The sequence below is a fragment of the Gymnoscopelus braueri genome (assembly GCF_963280865.1).
Source record: "Gymnoscopelus braueri genome assembly, chromosome: 13".
Taxonomy (NCBI): Eukaryota; Metazoa; Chordata; class Actinopteri; order Myctophiformes; family Myctophidae; genus Gymnoscopelus; species Gymnoscopelus braueri.
The window spans coordinates 26,358,661-26,374,193 of NC_137615.1; the positions used below are offsets into that span (position 1 = coordinate 26,358,661).

The 15,533-nt window shown below is 47.0% G+C and overlaps 1 protein-coding gene across 1 annotated transcript in view; it reads left to right on the plus strand.

Annotated features, from left to right (window-relative positions):
* Positions 1-15,240, plus strand: part of LOC308098995 (heme-binding protein 1-like) — a 25,178-nt gene extending 9,938 nt beyond the window's left edge. Inside the window, exons 3-4 of the mRNA XM_080447489.1 lie at positions 12,406-12,589; positions 14,079-15,240. Coding sequence (XP_080303615.1) covers positions 12,406-12,589; positions 14,079-14,256 — 362 coding nt within the window. The 3' untranslated portion in view covers positions 14,257-15,240. The remainder of the gene's footprint in view (positions 1-12,405; positions 12,590-14,078) is intronic.
* Positions 15,241-15,533: the final 293 nt, after the last annotated feature.

A 15,533-nucleotide genomic window follows, 5' to 3' on the forward strand; every position in this document is an offset into this window, starting at 1 on the left:
CTCTGCATATCTGTCTGCGTGTCTTTATCTCGATGTGCCCAAATATGGATGACTGATGTCATAGTACTGGTGTCAGAGTACTGACAAATCACATCTTATTATTAGCACATTTCAGATTATAGATTTAGCTAAAGTGGCCATTCACTTTGAGTAACGTCATTAGCTATTCCATAATAATGATGTCATCTAGGAATGACATCACACCATCGTCATCACATTCAACATAATGTTTTTATTCTATTTCCCCAACACAACACCATTCAGAAACTGTTAGCAACACGTTGCCCTGCCTTCTAACCTCTTCTGTAAATTAGTTGCACTGATTCACAGTGGTGCTGGTGTGTGAAATGTTTCACTGGACGATACATCTGAAAGGAGGACATAGGCGTTCCTTGCCGGCTGCTGTGGCAGTCGGACACAAGCTGTACTCTTTTGAAGGTTACCATCACGGTTGCAACCACAGTGATTATATCGATGTCCACATCTTCAACACACTGTCTTTACGCTGGAGGAAGTTGACCACAGTGAAAACTGGAGGAGGAGAACATCACCTTGAGGTTCCCTGCGTGCGCGGGGGCCACACACCTGTTCTGGTAGAAGATATTGTCTACATCTGGGGGGGATATCCTTACTGTAACGTGCTTTATTCATTTGATGTTGACAACCACAGATGGTCCAAACCCAAAATTTCTGATACCGTTCCAGAAGGGAGGTACAGCCACTCAGCCTGTGTCTTGAGGAAGGTCATGTATATTTATGGAGGAATCACCCAGCTGACTGGATGCACTAATGACCTGTACAAGATGGACACCAGCACAATGGTCTGGTCTTTAATTAACACTGGAGGCACTTCACCACCTGTTTCATCACTTCACTCTGCCACCATCATTGGGACAAAGATGTTTGTATTTGGGGGCTGGGGGAACCAGTGGGTCTTCAACAACAACATCAGTGTGTTTGACACAGAGACCAACTGCTGGCTGAGCACACCTTCTCCACAGCTTCTTCCAGAAGGACGCACGGGTCATTCAGCCTTTGCCTACAATGGAGAGCTGTACATATTTGGTGGCAGCAACTCAAAGCAATTCTTCAATGATCTGTGGAAATTCAATCCACAGATCCTCTCGTGGAAGAAGGTTGAACCCAAAGGGAAAGCCCCATGTGGTAGGTATTGGATGGGTTGCATGGTGGGAGATCATATCATCCTCTGTGGAGGATACAACACACCTGTTGACCTATATATCTTAGATTTAAATCCTAATCTGAAGATGTTATGCAAGCTAGCAGTTATTCAGTACGGTGTGGAGCAGTCTGAACTCACACATGACATCAGGTGGGAACTGGCGGCCATGACTACCAACAATAACTGAAACCATAACATAGCCCTATAAAAAGAGAAACAAACTGTGATCCCATTTAACAAGACCAGGAGACCTGGTTCTGCCAGACCCAGACTTCACATGACGTGTCAGCCTGTGTCTATGCCCATGTATGGACGGAAGGGGGACAGACTTTTATGGCTGGGGCCTAAGGACAAAGTGACCAAAACCATTTTTTTGCCCATGTATGGAGAAAACAGGTACAAAACATGCCCATGTATGGACGAAAGGGGGACAGACTTTTATGGCTGGGGCCTAAGGACAAAGTGACCAAAACCAGTTTTTTGCCCATGTATGGAGAAAACAGGTACAAAACATGCCCATGTATGGACGAAAGGGGGACAGACTTTTATGGCTGGGGCCTAAGGACAAAGTGACCATGCCCATGTATGGAGAAAACAGGTACAAAGCCTCATATAAGCCAGACCCCCTGGGTCCGGCAAAAAAAAATCACACCCAGTGTGAAGTGGGCGGTGTGGTCATCACAGTGGTCATCATAGTGATGGAAGCTCACTTCCATCACTATGAATTTTTTTTTTGGAAGTCCATAATCCTATTTATAGGTTATTAATGTCATCATGTGTCTCGCTAGCCAATCACAGTGCTGAATAGAGTCAGGCAATCACAGTACAGCTAGGGGTCTACTAATGGGCCAATCACAGTGCAGGAAACTAATACTAATGAGGTGTCCCAACCCCACTTATAGGGGCGGCTACACCGCCCCAAAAAATAAAAATAATAGTAATAAATAAATAAAAAATAATAAACAAACTGCAAATGGCAATTAACACGTTGCCTGCCATGGACGCATAAAGTCGTTCTATTATCAAATTATTATTATTTTTTTAATTCCACAAGGGGCACCCTAACACAGCTTTGGGATGATCCATCGTCACTCAGAGAATAAATATGTGGATGTGACGTCATTCCAAAAAAGTTTCAGTTATGTTTCCCCTCATTGGATCACTCCAATGTGGGTATCACTCCGCGGCGGAGGGATACATTCGAGGTAAGGATTAACTGATTCACTACCGTGCGCACCTGTGCGTGCGTGGGGGTGTGGCCTCCCCTATATAGGCACATCACACCCACGCGCGCCTGCTTTTTCATTTCTCGGCGGAACATTCAGGTTCAAGGTCGGTAAGTGAGCAGAGAAGGTATGTAACCTCTACTATAGCTCAATTATTTCACATCCAAGTGTTCTCAGTGGCTAGGTTTAGCCTGGAGCTGCTAACTTTGTAGCCCTCCTCACGAGAACTCTTTATTATTGTGCCGTGTGTACCATTTATGCTGGTTGCTAAATGTTTGTAGCGCTGTTAGCGCTGGTTAGCAGCCGGCTGCACTAACCAAGCCTCAGCTTGTACTAGCTTTGCTAGCTGTTCTGAGGTCTTTTTGTGCTTTCTTTCCTTGTTTCGCAGGAATCCCAATTAAAGGAAATTCTGCTTTATATTATTATATATATATTATAGTTTGTATTTACAGTCAGTTTTACCATAACCTGGTGCTGACTGTTATTCCCCTTAGCTGACAGGCATCTCCATAACCTGGAAGCCTGGTCAGTCTGTTGTGCTTTATATTTCAAGTTTTGTGTTTTCAGTCAGTTTTACCATAACCTGGTGCTGACTGTTATTCCCCTTAGCTGACAGGCATCTCCATAACCTGGAAGCCTGGTCAGTCTGTTGTTTGCTGACTACATTTATTACTGTTTAGGGGATAAGTGTAGTGTTTTCAGTTACAACTGTGACCCAGGTGTAAGACCCTTACGGGGTGGCCAGGGGCACGGGGCCACTACAGGATGTCAGCCCTTTGTGTCAAGTGCAGAGAGGACATCCCACCTGGGGATGCGCATGCATCTTGCATGCACTGCCTGGGGCTGGTCCATGCAGAGGAGGCGGTTAGGCGCCCTAATGGCTGCCTGTACTGCTGTGTCTTCTCTGAGCGCCTGAGAGTGGCCCGACTGGGGGCCATGCGGGCCTGGGTGGCTCAGGCCTTGGCTCCAGCTGAGGACCGTAGATCTCTGCCTCCCTCCGGTGTGGTGAGCCGCCATCACAGTAGTCCTGCCCGCAGTGCGGGCGGGCGTGGAAAACTGACCTGGCATCAGCAGGTGGACGCTGACCAGGGAGACGACATTCTCTCAGTGGAGGCCAGCGAGGGCCTTTGGCTGGGAGATGACGCCGGCACTGTTAACCGCAGGTCCGAGCAGTCAGCGGGGCCCTCTGAGGGGGGCAGTGACCGCCCTGATGTGGCCCCTGCCATGCAGGAAGGGGTCCAGGACCTTGTAGAGAGGATCAGAGTTACCCTGGACATTGCCCAGGAGGGTCCTCCGGGCAGCCCAACAGTGGTGCCCATATCCAGTGCCTTCAAGGAGCCCATGATGGAAGGCTGGGCTGAAAAAAGAGGCCGCTTCCACTTTACCTCTGATTCAGGGCCATGGGCTTTCATGGCAGAGCCTGATTCCCTTGGCCTCCGGGAGTACCCAACCATGGACTCCATGATTGCAGCCATGGTCCTGCCAGATAAGGACATCATTGGCAAAACCCCACGTCTTAAGCCTGGTCCTCCCAGGACGTTTGACGATGACCTCAAGACGGTCTATGGTTCACTGACAGCGGGGGGACGCCTGTCTAATGCAGTGATGCTCCTCCACGCCTACCTGCAGAGCTTGCTGCCCCAGGTCACAGGGGATAGAGGACCTCTCACTCAAGAGGTGAAACTGGTCTCTGACCTGATCGGCCAGATCCAGAGAGACATGGCCCGGGCTAATGGGAAAGCCTTGGGCCAGATCGTGACTGCTAGGCGCCACCTTTGGCTGGCACAGACCAAGCTGCCTTCCTCTATGCAGAGCACGTTTGCTGACCTCCCCCTGACCCCCGGTGTTACCTTTGGGCCCGGGGTCGATGATATCTTGCGGCAGACGGACAGGGTCCGAAAGGATCGGGAGACCCTGAAACATTTCATGCCTCCACCTCGGGTCCGTGCCCCTCCTTTCAGGCCAGGCCGACCAGACCGAGGTGGCCCTCCACCGTCCGGGAGGACGGCAGAGTCCTTGCCTACTCGGCAGCCCCAGGCTGCGTCACCTAACCCGGCTCAGAGGCGAGTCGACAGGCGCAGAGAGGGGGACCGCCGTCGGGGACGCAACGAGACTGGAAGGCCCAGACGCGCCACTCCTAAGGGGGGCGGGCCTCAGCAGTCAACCTGACAGTGTCGCCGGCCTCGGCCGCTTCTCCCAGGCCCAAAGGGCAATCTGGGAGGAGCGGGTGGAGTCCCCATGGGTTCTTTCTACCATGCTCCAAGGGTACAGACTCCAAACCAAGGCCGGCCGCCTCCATTCACGGGTATCCATCCTACAACAGTGGCCGACCCCCTGAAGAGGGAAGTGCTACGGAAGGAGATATCCGTACTGCTGGACAAGGACGCCATCAGGATACTACGGCCGCTAGAACGGCTAGGTGGGTTCTACTCGACCTATTTTGTCATTCCCAAAAAGGGCGGGGGGCTTCGCCCTATTCTCGATCTGCGAAGGGTGAATCGCTGGCTAAAGCGGTTAAAGTTCCGTATGCTTTCCCCAGCTCGTGTTCTTCAGGCCATGTCGAAGGGCCTATGGTTCACGACGATCGACTTGAAGGATGCGTATTTCCAAATTCCCATGCATCCATCCTGTTGGAAGTACCTCCGGTTCGCCTTCGAAGGGAGGGCTTACGAATTCATGGTCCTTCCCTTCGGGCTTTCGCTGGCGCCACGGACATTTACCAAATGCATGGTGGCAGTCCTCGCGCCCTTGGCAGCCAGAGGTCTGACGATACTAAACTATCTGGACGACTGGCTAATTTGCGCTCACTCCGAGGAGGAAGCGAATTTAGCCACACACAAGGTTGTGCTCCACATACAGCAGTTGGGGTTGGTGTTGAACCACGAGAAGAGTCACTTGACTCCATCCCAGGCTGTGACATTCATAGGGATGTCTTTGGATGCACAGACAATGAGGGCGTCTCTACCGCGGGTAAGGGTAGAGACGATCCTCTCATTCCTGAGCCGCTTTCAGCGCGGTCAGAAGGTGACAGTGTGGGAGTGCCAGCGTCTGTTGGGCTTGCTGACAGCGGCCTCACTGCTGGTTCCTCTAGGCCTGCTCCATCTCAGGCCTCTACAACTGTGGTTCAACTCCCACAGATTTCACCCGAAACTACACAGACATCGTCGCCTTGTGGTGACAGCACAGTGCCTGAGGGCGCTGTCGAGGTGGCACTCACGCTCCTTTCTATGTCAAGGAGTGGAGCTGCACAGGGTGTGTCGCAGGGAGCTAGTGTGCACGGACACCTCCCTGGCAGGTTGGGGAGCAGTGCACAATGGCAGGTCAGCGAGTGGCCAGTGGAAGGCCCCGTGGCTGGGCAGACATATCAATGTCTTGGAGCTCAGGGCAGTGCACCTGGCTCTTCAGAGTTTCCTCCCGTTCCTAAGGGACAGACATGTGTTGGTGAGGACAGACAATGCCTCAGTGGTGGCCTACATCAACCACCAGGGGGGGGTGAGATCTCCCCGTCTGCACAGAGTGGCAGAGAGGTTGCTCTTGTGGGCTCATGCGCATCTAGCTTCTCTACATGCAGCGTTCATTCCTGGGGCTCACAACACAGCAGCGGACATGCTCTCGAGGGCAGGGCCGCAAGAGGGGGACTGGCGCCTGCACCCTCAGGTGGTGCAGCAGTTGTGGATGAGGTTTGGCCGGGCCCAAGTGGACCTCTTTGCCGCCTCAGGGAACACTCAGTGTCCCCTCTGGTTCTCAGTGACGGGGCCTCCGGGACCCCTGGGACTGGATGCTCTGGCCCACGACTGGCCAGAGGAACCGCTGTATGCATTTCCTCCAATTCCCTTGATCCCTGCAGTGCTGGACAGGACCAAGCAGGCAGGTCACAGGTTGATACTAATTGCCCCATTTTGGCCGAGGCGCCCATGGTTCAGTCTCCTGTCGTCTCTCCTTGCAGGGACTGCATGGCAGTTGCCCCTGAGGCCCGACCTGCTCTCGCAGGCCGGGGGGACCCTGTGGCACCCCGAACCACGGCGGCTCAATCTGTGGGCCTGGCCCCTGAGCGGCGCCAGTGGTCAGAGCTAGGCCTCCAAGAGGGGGTGATAGCTACTTTGCAGGGAGCCAGGGCTCCTTCTACTAATGCAGCATATCACTTGCGCTGGCGAATCTTTAGTTCTTGGTGTGCAGCGCACAGCCTGGACCCAGAATTCTGCAATGTGCAGGCCATATTGCAGTTCTTGCAATCCTGTCTGGATAAGGGATTGTCTGCCTCCACTGTGAGGGTGTACTTGGCAGCCATCTCTGCTGGTCATGTCCAGCTTCCAGAGGGTTCGGTGGGGAGACACCCCTGGGTCTCTAAGTTCATGAAGGGGGCCAGACGTCTGCGTCCAGCCAGAGCTAAGAAGGCTGTACGCTGGGATCTGGACATTGTTTTGTCAGCCCTTACTAGGCCTCCATTCGAACCCCTCGAGGCTGCTTCGTTGAAGCACCTTTCCTTGAAGGTGGCCTTTCTACTAGCAATCACTTCCACCAAGAGGGTTGGTGAGTTGCATGCTCTTTCAGTAAGCCCTGAGTGCTTCCAGATGGGGCCTGACCGGAGGAGGGTGGTTCTTCGACCAAATCCTTCCTTCTTGCCGAAGGTCCTGTCTGAGGGGTACGTCAACAGTTCCTGGTCTCTATCTGCTTTCTCCCCATCTGCAGACGAGGAGGGGCATGGTTCCGCTCCCAGTGTGCTTTGCCCTGTAAGGGCTCTGCAAGCTTATGTGAGTCGCACGCAGTCGCTGCGCAGGACAGACCAGCTCTTTGTGTGCTATGCAGAGCGGGTCCTGGGGTCAGGTCTGTCTAAGCAGAGGCTGTCCCATTGGATTGTGGACGCAATCCAGTTGGCGTATGGGCTGGCTGGTAGGCCTGGGCCAGTTGGTGTGGTGGCTCATTCCACCAGGGGAATGGCCACATCTAGAGCCCTCCTGCGGGGGGTTCCACTCTCTGAGGTGTGTGCCGCAGCCAGTTGGGCCTCATCTGCCACCTTTGCCAGATTTTATAATGTCAACGTGGCGACACCTAATGCATTGGTGTCGGCAGTTCTGGGCAGCTCCTCCTGACCTCACAGACGAGGCGGCCAGTTCGGGGTAGGTTCTATGCTTTCAGCCTTCTTTGTTGGCCTGACTGTTCCTACCTCAACCACCAGGTGAATCGGGTACTTCTATACCCACATTGGAGTGATCCAATGAGGGGAAACATAACGTAGGTTACGAAGGTAACCACGGTTATGTGACCCTATTGGATCACTCCAATCCTGTCGTGGTGCTTGAGGCGCCTCGAAATGTTCTTCAAGCAGGCGCGCGTGGGTGTGATGTGCCTATATAGGGGAGGCCACACCCCCACGCACGCACAGGTGCGCACGGTAGTGAATCAGTTAATCCTTACCTCGAATGTATCCCTCCGCCGCGGAGTGATACCCACATTGGAGTGATCCAATAGGGTCACATAACCGTGGTTACCTTCGTAACCTACGTTTCTTTTTTTTTGCATTGAAAACCATAGCCCCAAAATGGCCGATCGGCGTTGGAATGTTATTGTTCCAATGGACACACGGATCCCTCCGCCTCCTCACAGGGACTTTTTTTTTTACACAATCTGGCTTCCACTGCGTTTCAAAGATCGTCGGATTAAGGTAATTAAATAAAAGGGATAAAAAACTATGTTAAACATCTTGGCAGGTAATGTTAAGACTAGAGAGAGGGGCGTGTCTGATAAAATTAATATATATATATAATATCTAAATACTGAATCAAGCAACTGTCCGGGCTGCTCCCAAAAGCCTGATAATTTTCGCGATAATTACAGTACCCTGCGATACCGTTATCATGGACGATTTTTATCGCGATATACGATAATATCGTATATCGTCCCATGCCTACTCATGACATAATTTCACAGTAGACATAGTTTTTTGGTAGATAGTAAGTTTCTCTGGGCTGTTGGAATGAGTGAGGTTAGGTTTGGCCAGTAGACACACACCATTTCTTTATTTACTCATCAATAAAATCTGTAAACCATGTGATCACAGTGCGCTTGGGTGGTACAGGGGTAAAGTACCTGCTCACCACCATGAAAACTAGGGGTTCAAACCTTCCGCTGTGCCTCCAGCTTGGCTGGGCATCAATACGAACACAATTGGCCATATTCGTGGAAGGAAAGCTGGGCAGGGAGGATGATCTGTGTCGTTGCACTAGCAACTCCTATAGGTTGCTAGGGCACCTGTTCTGTGGAGTGTGGAACTAGGAAGAATACCATGTACCTCTGCATGTGTTGTCCTCCTGGTGAAACTCCTCACTGTCATGTGAAAACCTTAATATCAAGTATATAGAATAACAAGGTACTAGAATACATAGGAATCTGTAATTGGCAATGACTACATTCAATCACAGGTTTTAATCTGGCTCATAAGCTTTGTCCACTCAACATTGTGGACAAGCACGTCTCCTTCGATTATCACATGAAGTCCTCAGCCACTTAAGTTCACCTGACAGTGAGGAGTTTCACCAGCAAGGCGTAATACATGAGGAGGAACACGCAAATCAACCTAGTTATTCTCCCTGCAGAACAGGCACCTTACCTGTAGGAGTTGCTAGTGCAGCGACAGAGATCATCCTTCCCTGCCGGCGTCCCACCCTTGAACACAGCCACTTTAGTTCATTGGCGTGCCTGCCCAAGCCGGATGCACCATCTGGCACAAACCCCTAGTCTCCGCAGAGGTGGACAGGAGGAACGGTTCCCCTGTGCCAGCCGGATTCCCCGTAATGAATATTCTGATACTAATAAGCAGCAGTAGTTGAGGTTTCAGAATCTGAGACTTACTTACTAAGGCTTCAATGAGGGCTCTCCATTGCATTCTGTCTCTGGCAGCATGTTGCGTCACTCCTCCCTATGACAGGTTCATCACAGAGGATCAGAATCTGAGAGGCCGTCTGCGAATCAGAAGGTCCCCAGTTTGCCCCCTCTAGCCCCAGTGTTGAAGCGTCCCTCAGCAACACATTTAACCCCTAAATACTCCCCCCTTGTGCTCATCATGATCATTAGGGATGGAATGTTTAAATGGTAAAGGATTTAGGACTAACTAGAAGGTCTCCGCCAGGCCAGGGAGTAGAAGTCAATCTTAGCCAATCAGCATGAAATATGAAAAGAATCGCCAAAATATTTCCCTCATAATATAAAAAAAGTTTGACCAATGAACAAATATAAAAAATATGTTTTAGAACCCCTGGTATAAACTGTTCAGAAATCTGTGGTGCTGAGAACAGGATGTTCTCGATGGAGCTGTTGTTATGCTGTTTAGCCACGTTTAAAGGACGACTTCACCGATTTTCAACCTATCTTCATATGATAGATCCTCAATAATGCTCCTGATAAAATGGTGTCATTTTTTTCTACTCAGTCTGTGTCTCATAGGAGGTCTGTGGACACTTCAGAAACCCGTCTACCAGTGACATCATCGTTAGGAAGGTTTTTGTTTTCTTCAATATTTCATTTTTTTGTATTTTATTAACGCAAGAACAATGGCTTCCATTATAGCATGCTAACTTTCCAGGAATAGAAAGCCTGCAGTTTTAGTTTGGATTCCCCATCGATGATGTCACTGGTAGACGGGTTTCTGAACAGTCCACAGCCCTCCTCTGAGACACAGAGTGAGTAGACAAAAATGGTGCCATATTATCATGAGCGTTAGTGAGGACCAATTATATGAAGACAGGTTGAAAATGGGTCGTCCTTTAAGCATTCAACACCATCTTAGCAGCCATCAGCTGGATGAAACAAACGGGATTTCACCCCTGTGATCAATAAAGGTATATCTTTTTCTAATGCTGATAATGGAGCATTTTTCTATGAAAGTCATGAAGTCAGACCACAATAAAGTTCAATCTTTCAGTTGCGATCAGAATACTGGTAGTAGCTTTTTATCCTAAAATGAGAGTGGCCAGTGTAAGGGTTAGCCGATGTCCAAGAATACAGTTTTGGTGTTTTTATTCACCTCCAAAAAAAACACCAGTCCATGCAAAACTGAGGTTTAGGAAAATAAAAAAGTATAAATAAATACCTGAAAGCAAACTAAGAAAAAATAACCCAAGAACTTGGTAACCTGAAACAGACAACATCTGTAATTGGCATCAATTTAACTCAACCCAGGCTAACCATGGCCCATGAGATACATACACAATTACATCCATGTTTACAAACTAGTTCAGACACATTTCAGGCGCCAATTCCTTCACAAGATGCATAATTCAGTATAAGACAAAACATAATAAACATGAACAAACACCCCTCCTCAGTGCTTGGCACCTTCTTCACAATCAACAAAGGAATGCCAGCACTGCGGAGGAGAGACAGGTGAGATGATCACCATGACAATTAGCTACCCCAGATTCAATAAACAGAAATGCTTCAAACATTAAAATGTATTGGGAAATACACCATGCAAAAACTTCAAACACACAGTCTGTCACTCCCAAGATGTTAATCAACTGGAAGCAGCTGTGTAGTTAGGTGTGTGTGTGTGTGTGTGTGTGTGTGTGTGTGTGTGTGTGTGTGTGTGTGTGTGTGTGTGTGTGTGTGTGTGTGTGTGTGTGTGTGTGTGTGTGTGTGTGTGTGTGTGTGTGTGTGTGTGTGTGTGTGTGTGTGTGTGTGCATTGTCCCTGTTTTGCCCCGTGACAGCCAGTCTGTTGTCTCAAGCATTTTCCTTATCATTTCTTATAAATTTAGCATTTTGTTTCTATATTAGCAAATGTGAAAGTCTGACAGTGAAGTTACAAGAGAGGGATTGTTTCCTTCGAGGCTGGCCAAGGCGAAGTGGGTCGGTAGTCAGGGTTAACCACTGAAGTCCTATATAGTTTGTCTTATGACAAATAGCGAAAATAGACAGTCTACAAGCTCACAATTCATCGTATTGTGCTGCGTTGTGAGCTTGTAGGTGTGCTATTTTTCCTGCTTTTGAAAACATATGGACAGGTAGCGCCATCTTGGGAGGTTTTCAGCTATTACTTTCAATGGTGTGACATCACATTCTCTTTCTATTAGGCACAACAGGGTTAATGTGGTTAATATGACTAGATACAAGAGCCTTGGCACCATTTTTAGAGACCATTTTTATGGCTTGGTTGAAGGCCAAGCCATAACAGGGTTTATAACAGGGTTTTCATATCTGTATCTATGTCTGTTCCCTCAAAAGTAGACCAATCACAGCACATGCTGCTACGTGCATGACATCACGAAACAGAACCAGCCTTCGGCCATAAACAAACACAGCAACTGCAGTTTGTCCTGTTATTTTGTAATTGTAATGTTGATATTTTGTAAATAAAAAAATGTATACAATAAAATAAAAAAAACACAGCATTAAGTGTCGACACGAGGAAATCAGGAAATGTCTTGTATATTAACCCATTTAGGGCGGGAACCCCTATTTGTTTGGTAATTTTTGAATAAATATTTGAAGTTTTTCAGAAAACTTCAAATATTTAGAAGGTGTTTTTAGAATTGGCCTCAGGTCTAAATGGTTTAAAAGAGAAACTTGTGCATCTATGCATAACTTATTCAAATCTTGTAATTGCGCCAACATTCTCTTGAAGTATTTTCTTCTTATAGGGTGAAGTATTTATAAAGCGTTTAGCTTCCAATAGTGGAAGCTAAACGGCAAGTTACCTGAGGAGTGAGGTGTGAGGTGAGGTGAAGTGAGGTGCCTGGTGCAAAGGGGTTGTATTTAGACTTTGAATTAGTCATGGGCGTTGCATTAATTAAACCTCTATGCACGGGAGCAGCATTAATAATGTAATAAAATGATGTCGGGAGACGCAGCAGGGGAAACAAAATAGAATTTGTCCTTTAATATCATGATTTGTATTGTAATATTATGTACCGTAGTTTTAGGTAGTTGTTGTACGTCTTCATACGCACCCTTCTTTTCTACTCTGTCTGCTCCTGTTTTTCTTTCAACACCTACCATGTCAGGAAGTGAACAAATGGGTATGGCACCTCCCATCATCATCACAGTGTACCCACGTGATGACGGGGTGTTGACTCGCCGTATGGCTGTTGGCATGAAGATCCCGGGCCCCTACCAGAAATGTCCTCCTACTCCCACTGACGGTGCCATCAAGATTGAAGAGCGGCCCGGCATGACCGTCTATGTGCTGTGAGTGTGCTTTTGTGTTTTCAATTGAATTTACTTGTTTCATTTTATTTCATTCAGTGATATATTAGCATTAGTAGAGTCCCTTTGGGACATTCAATATTTACTTTGCGTAAATATTGAATGTCCCAAAGAGGCAATTTGATTTAGAGACACACAGCAGTCACAACAACAATGGAATACGTTACACATAACAATAAATATGTAAATACATATGCAATACTTAATACAAATACACACCATGGTCACCATGACCAAGAGAAAAACAAGTTCAACTTGTCATCCAGGATAGTCCCCAGTGCATGCACCTCTGCCTCCATTAGCTCACCTTGTATGAGGGTCTACACAGGGGAAGGGGCCCTAAATATAGATGAACAGTAATCAATTACAGTAGATAATCAATGTACAGGAGAGTGCAGTAGTCCACTTTCCCAAAGGTGGGTTTCTGGGTTGAAAGAAAAATGCCTGCTTGTTAATTATATGTGACACTTATTATTATACACAAAGGGACATGGACACCTTGTAGAGATAGGGCACGCACATCCACGCGGCCCAGGTGCAGGACAAACAGCAGTTCAACAGGAGGAAATAAAGTCTGCACACCGGTATTACTGCAAAAGCTGCATCACCTCGTAATGTATACCTTGAGGATTTTGCTCTGAGAGAGTACACCTTGTCTACCTTTTGAGTATAGGAACCCTTTTGTTATAAATAATGGATGCATTCTAGTCTGGAGTGCAATGCATATAAAGTAACATCGAACACATTCATGAGATGGTAAAAATGTCAAGTAGAGGTTGGGATGCCACTTGCAGTGCAAAACTATGCACACCATTCCAGGCCCTTCCTGGTCCTAATACCCCTCCCTCAGGGAATAGACTCAAGGCATTCAAAGCAACAGCACTTACTATATACTGTAAGTCAACTACCTACCCTATTAAACGGCTCCCGTAATTTAAATGAGATCAAGACACTTTCAGATCTTGTATTTTCTGTATTTTAAATTCATAAAACATGTACATATGTTATGTCATTTTATTCTCAAATTGACACATTTTAAACATTCACACAGGTTTATACTGTGGAATAAATAAATAAGACACAATGTGAGATGTCAATTCTACTCCACCTCTGATTGGCTCAACCACAAATTAGAGGCAGACAAATGCCCTTTCTTCTCACTGTTTTCTTTAGTGAATACATGGGAAACGGTTTGCTACTGTAAAATACTAAACTCTCAAGACACCACTTGCACCACTGCCCTAAACATGTAGTGTTGTTGTTAGTAGGAATAAACACAAAAGCACCCGGGAGGAAGTGGACTAAGAAAGGGGAGGAGCCAAAGAGTTCCTGTTTCTACACAAAAAAGGAGGTGTTGCCCCAAAAGGCTAAAACAAAGCGGGAAAAATATTTCTTTCCCCTTTTTTTTACCGAATAGGTTCCCAGATTGATAAAATACTAACCTGGTATCTCTCTTACTCCCTGTTCACAGGCAGTTTCCTGGCTTTGCAGCTGAGGCCGACTATAGAGCGGAGGCCTTGCGTCTGACACGCACCCTGGGGGAGGGTGCCCCCTTTCAGCGCAAGCAGTACTTCTGCTGTACCTATGACCCACCATTCAAACCATACGGTCGCCGCAATGAAGTGTGGTTTCTACAAGAAGAGCCATAGACATCAATTACAGTATTCAGATCAGAATCCAATGTCATGCTGAATTCCTCACTGAACCTCAATTACCCCTACTCACCTGGTAGTCTTGTACATCTAACACAACTGGACTGGCTTAAGCAACATGGCACCTTGCAAGAGTTTTAAGCATAAATGGTCTGCATTTTGAAAATTTGGATTTTCCCACTTTAAAAAACGACACCGCGAGGGCTGACTCAGCAAACCTTTCAGACGCAAGATAAACAATAATGGAAAAGAAATGTCGAAGAAACTACAATTGAGATTATAAAGTTATACTTTTCAGTCTAAGATGGAAGGCCAGACAGGCATTGTATTGCACCTGATGGAAAGGGGATGTGTGGTAACTTAATATTACATGTACAGAGTTTGCCCGGGACTAATGGTTTTGAGTCGTTAGCTCAAGGTATAGCCTAGCCCAGCAACCTTGGATGCCTTTGTTGATCCTAGTGATAACAGTGGGTAATGCAAGGTAAGGAACCTGACATCCATCTCTGTATATAGTGCATTATTCATTCTACTTCAAATTACGTAATGCTTATCCTCATGACTTGATAGACTCCTCGTAGAGCTCTTATTATACTTAAGGTTGGTGTGACACAGACCTATTTCCTCCTAGATAATGATCAGTGGGTAATATGGTTATATATCCAGACCATTATCTTCCAACAATTGTTCATTTCAGTGTTAAAAAGCTGTATTTCTGTGGACAAATACATCTCATATATATACTTACGTGTATATTGTGTATGACAAAAAGCACAATCTCTTTTTTTCCTCTAAGGGCACTGGAAAAGAAAATGGGACTTAAGCCATAGAAGTAGAATTAGTTCATGTTTTCTCTTGATTTAGGAGCCGATAGGTGGACAGGTTTAAATTGGATATTACTTGGCTATCTCTCTGTTATTTTCTTTTCTACATGGTCGATGTTCCAGAAAGCGCTTGTGTGTAGTCAATACCTGTGGTGTTCTGAGGCTTAAGATTTCATTCGTGTTTATTGATTCTTCAGACGGTGGTAAAATACCTCTATGGTATGTGATTTTCTGTGAGAATACAGAGGGGACATATGGTTCAAATTCAACAGTGTTACATATTATAATAATAAATATGTTGTCTGTCTCAAGTACTACTTTGGTTGTGGAATTTAATTTTAAATGTTTTTATATTTACTTTGTTGCACAGGATCCCCCATGGGTCTGTGTACTATTTCCCTTCCTTTTCCCCCTCAACACAAAATATATAGCCGAACTACAAGCTCGCAA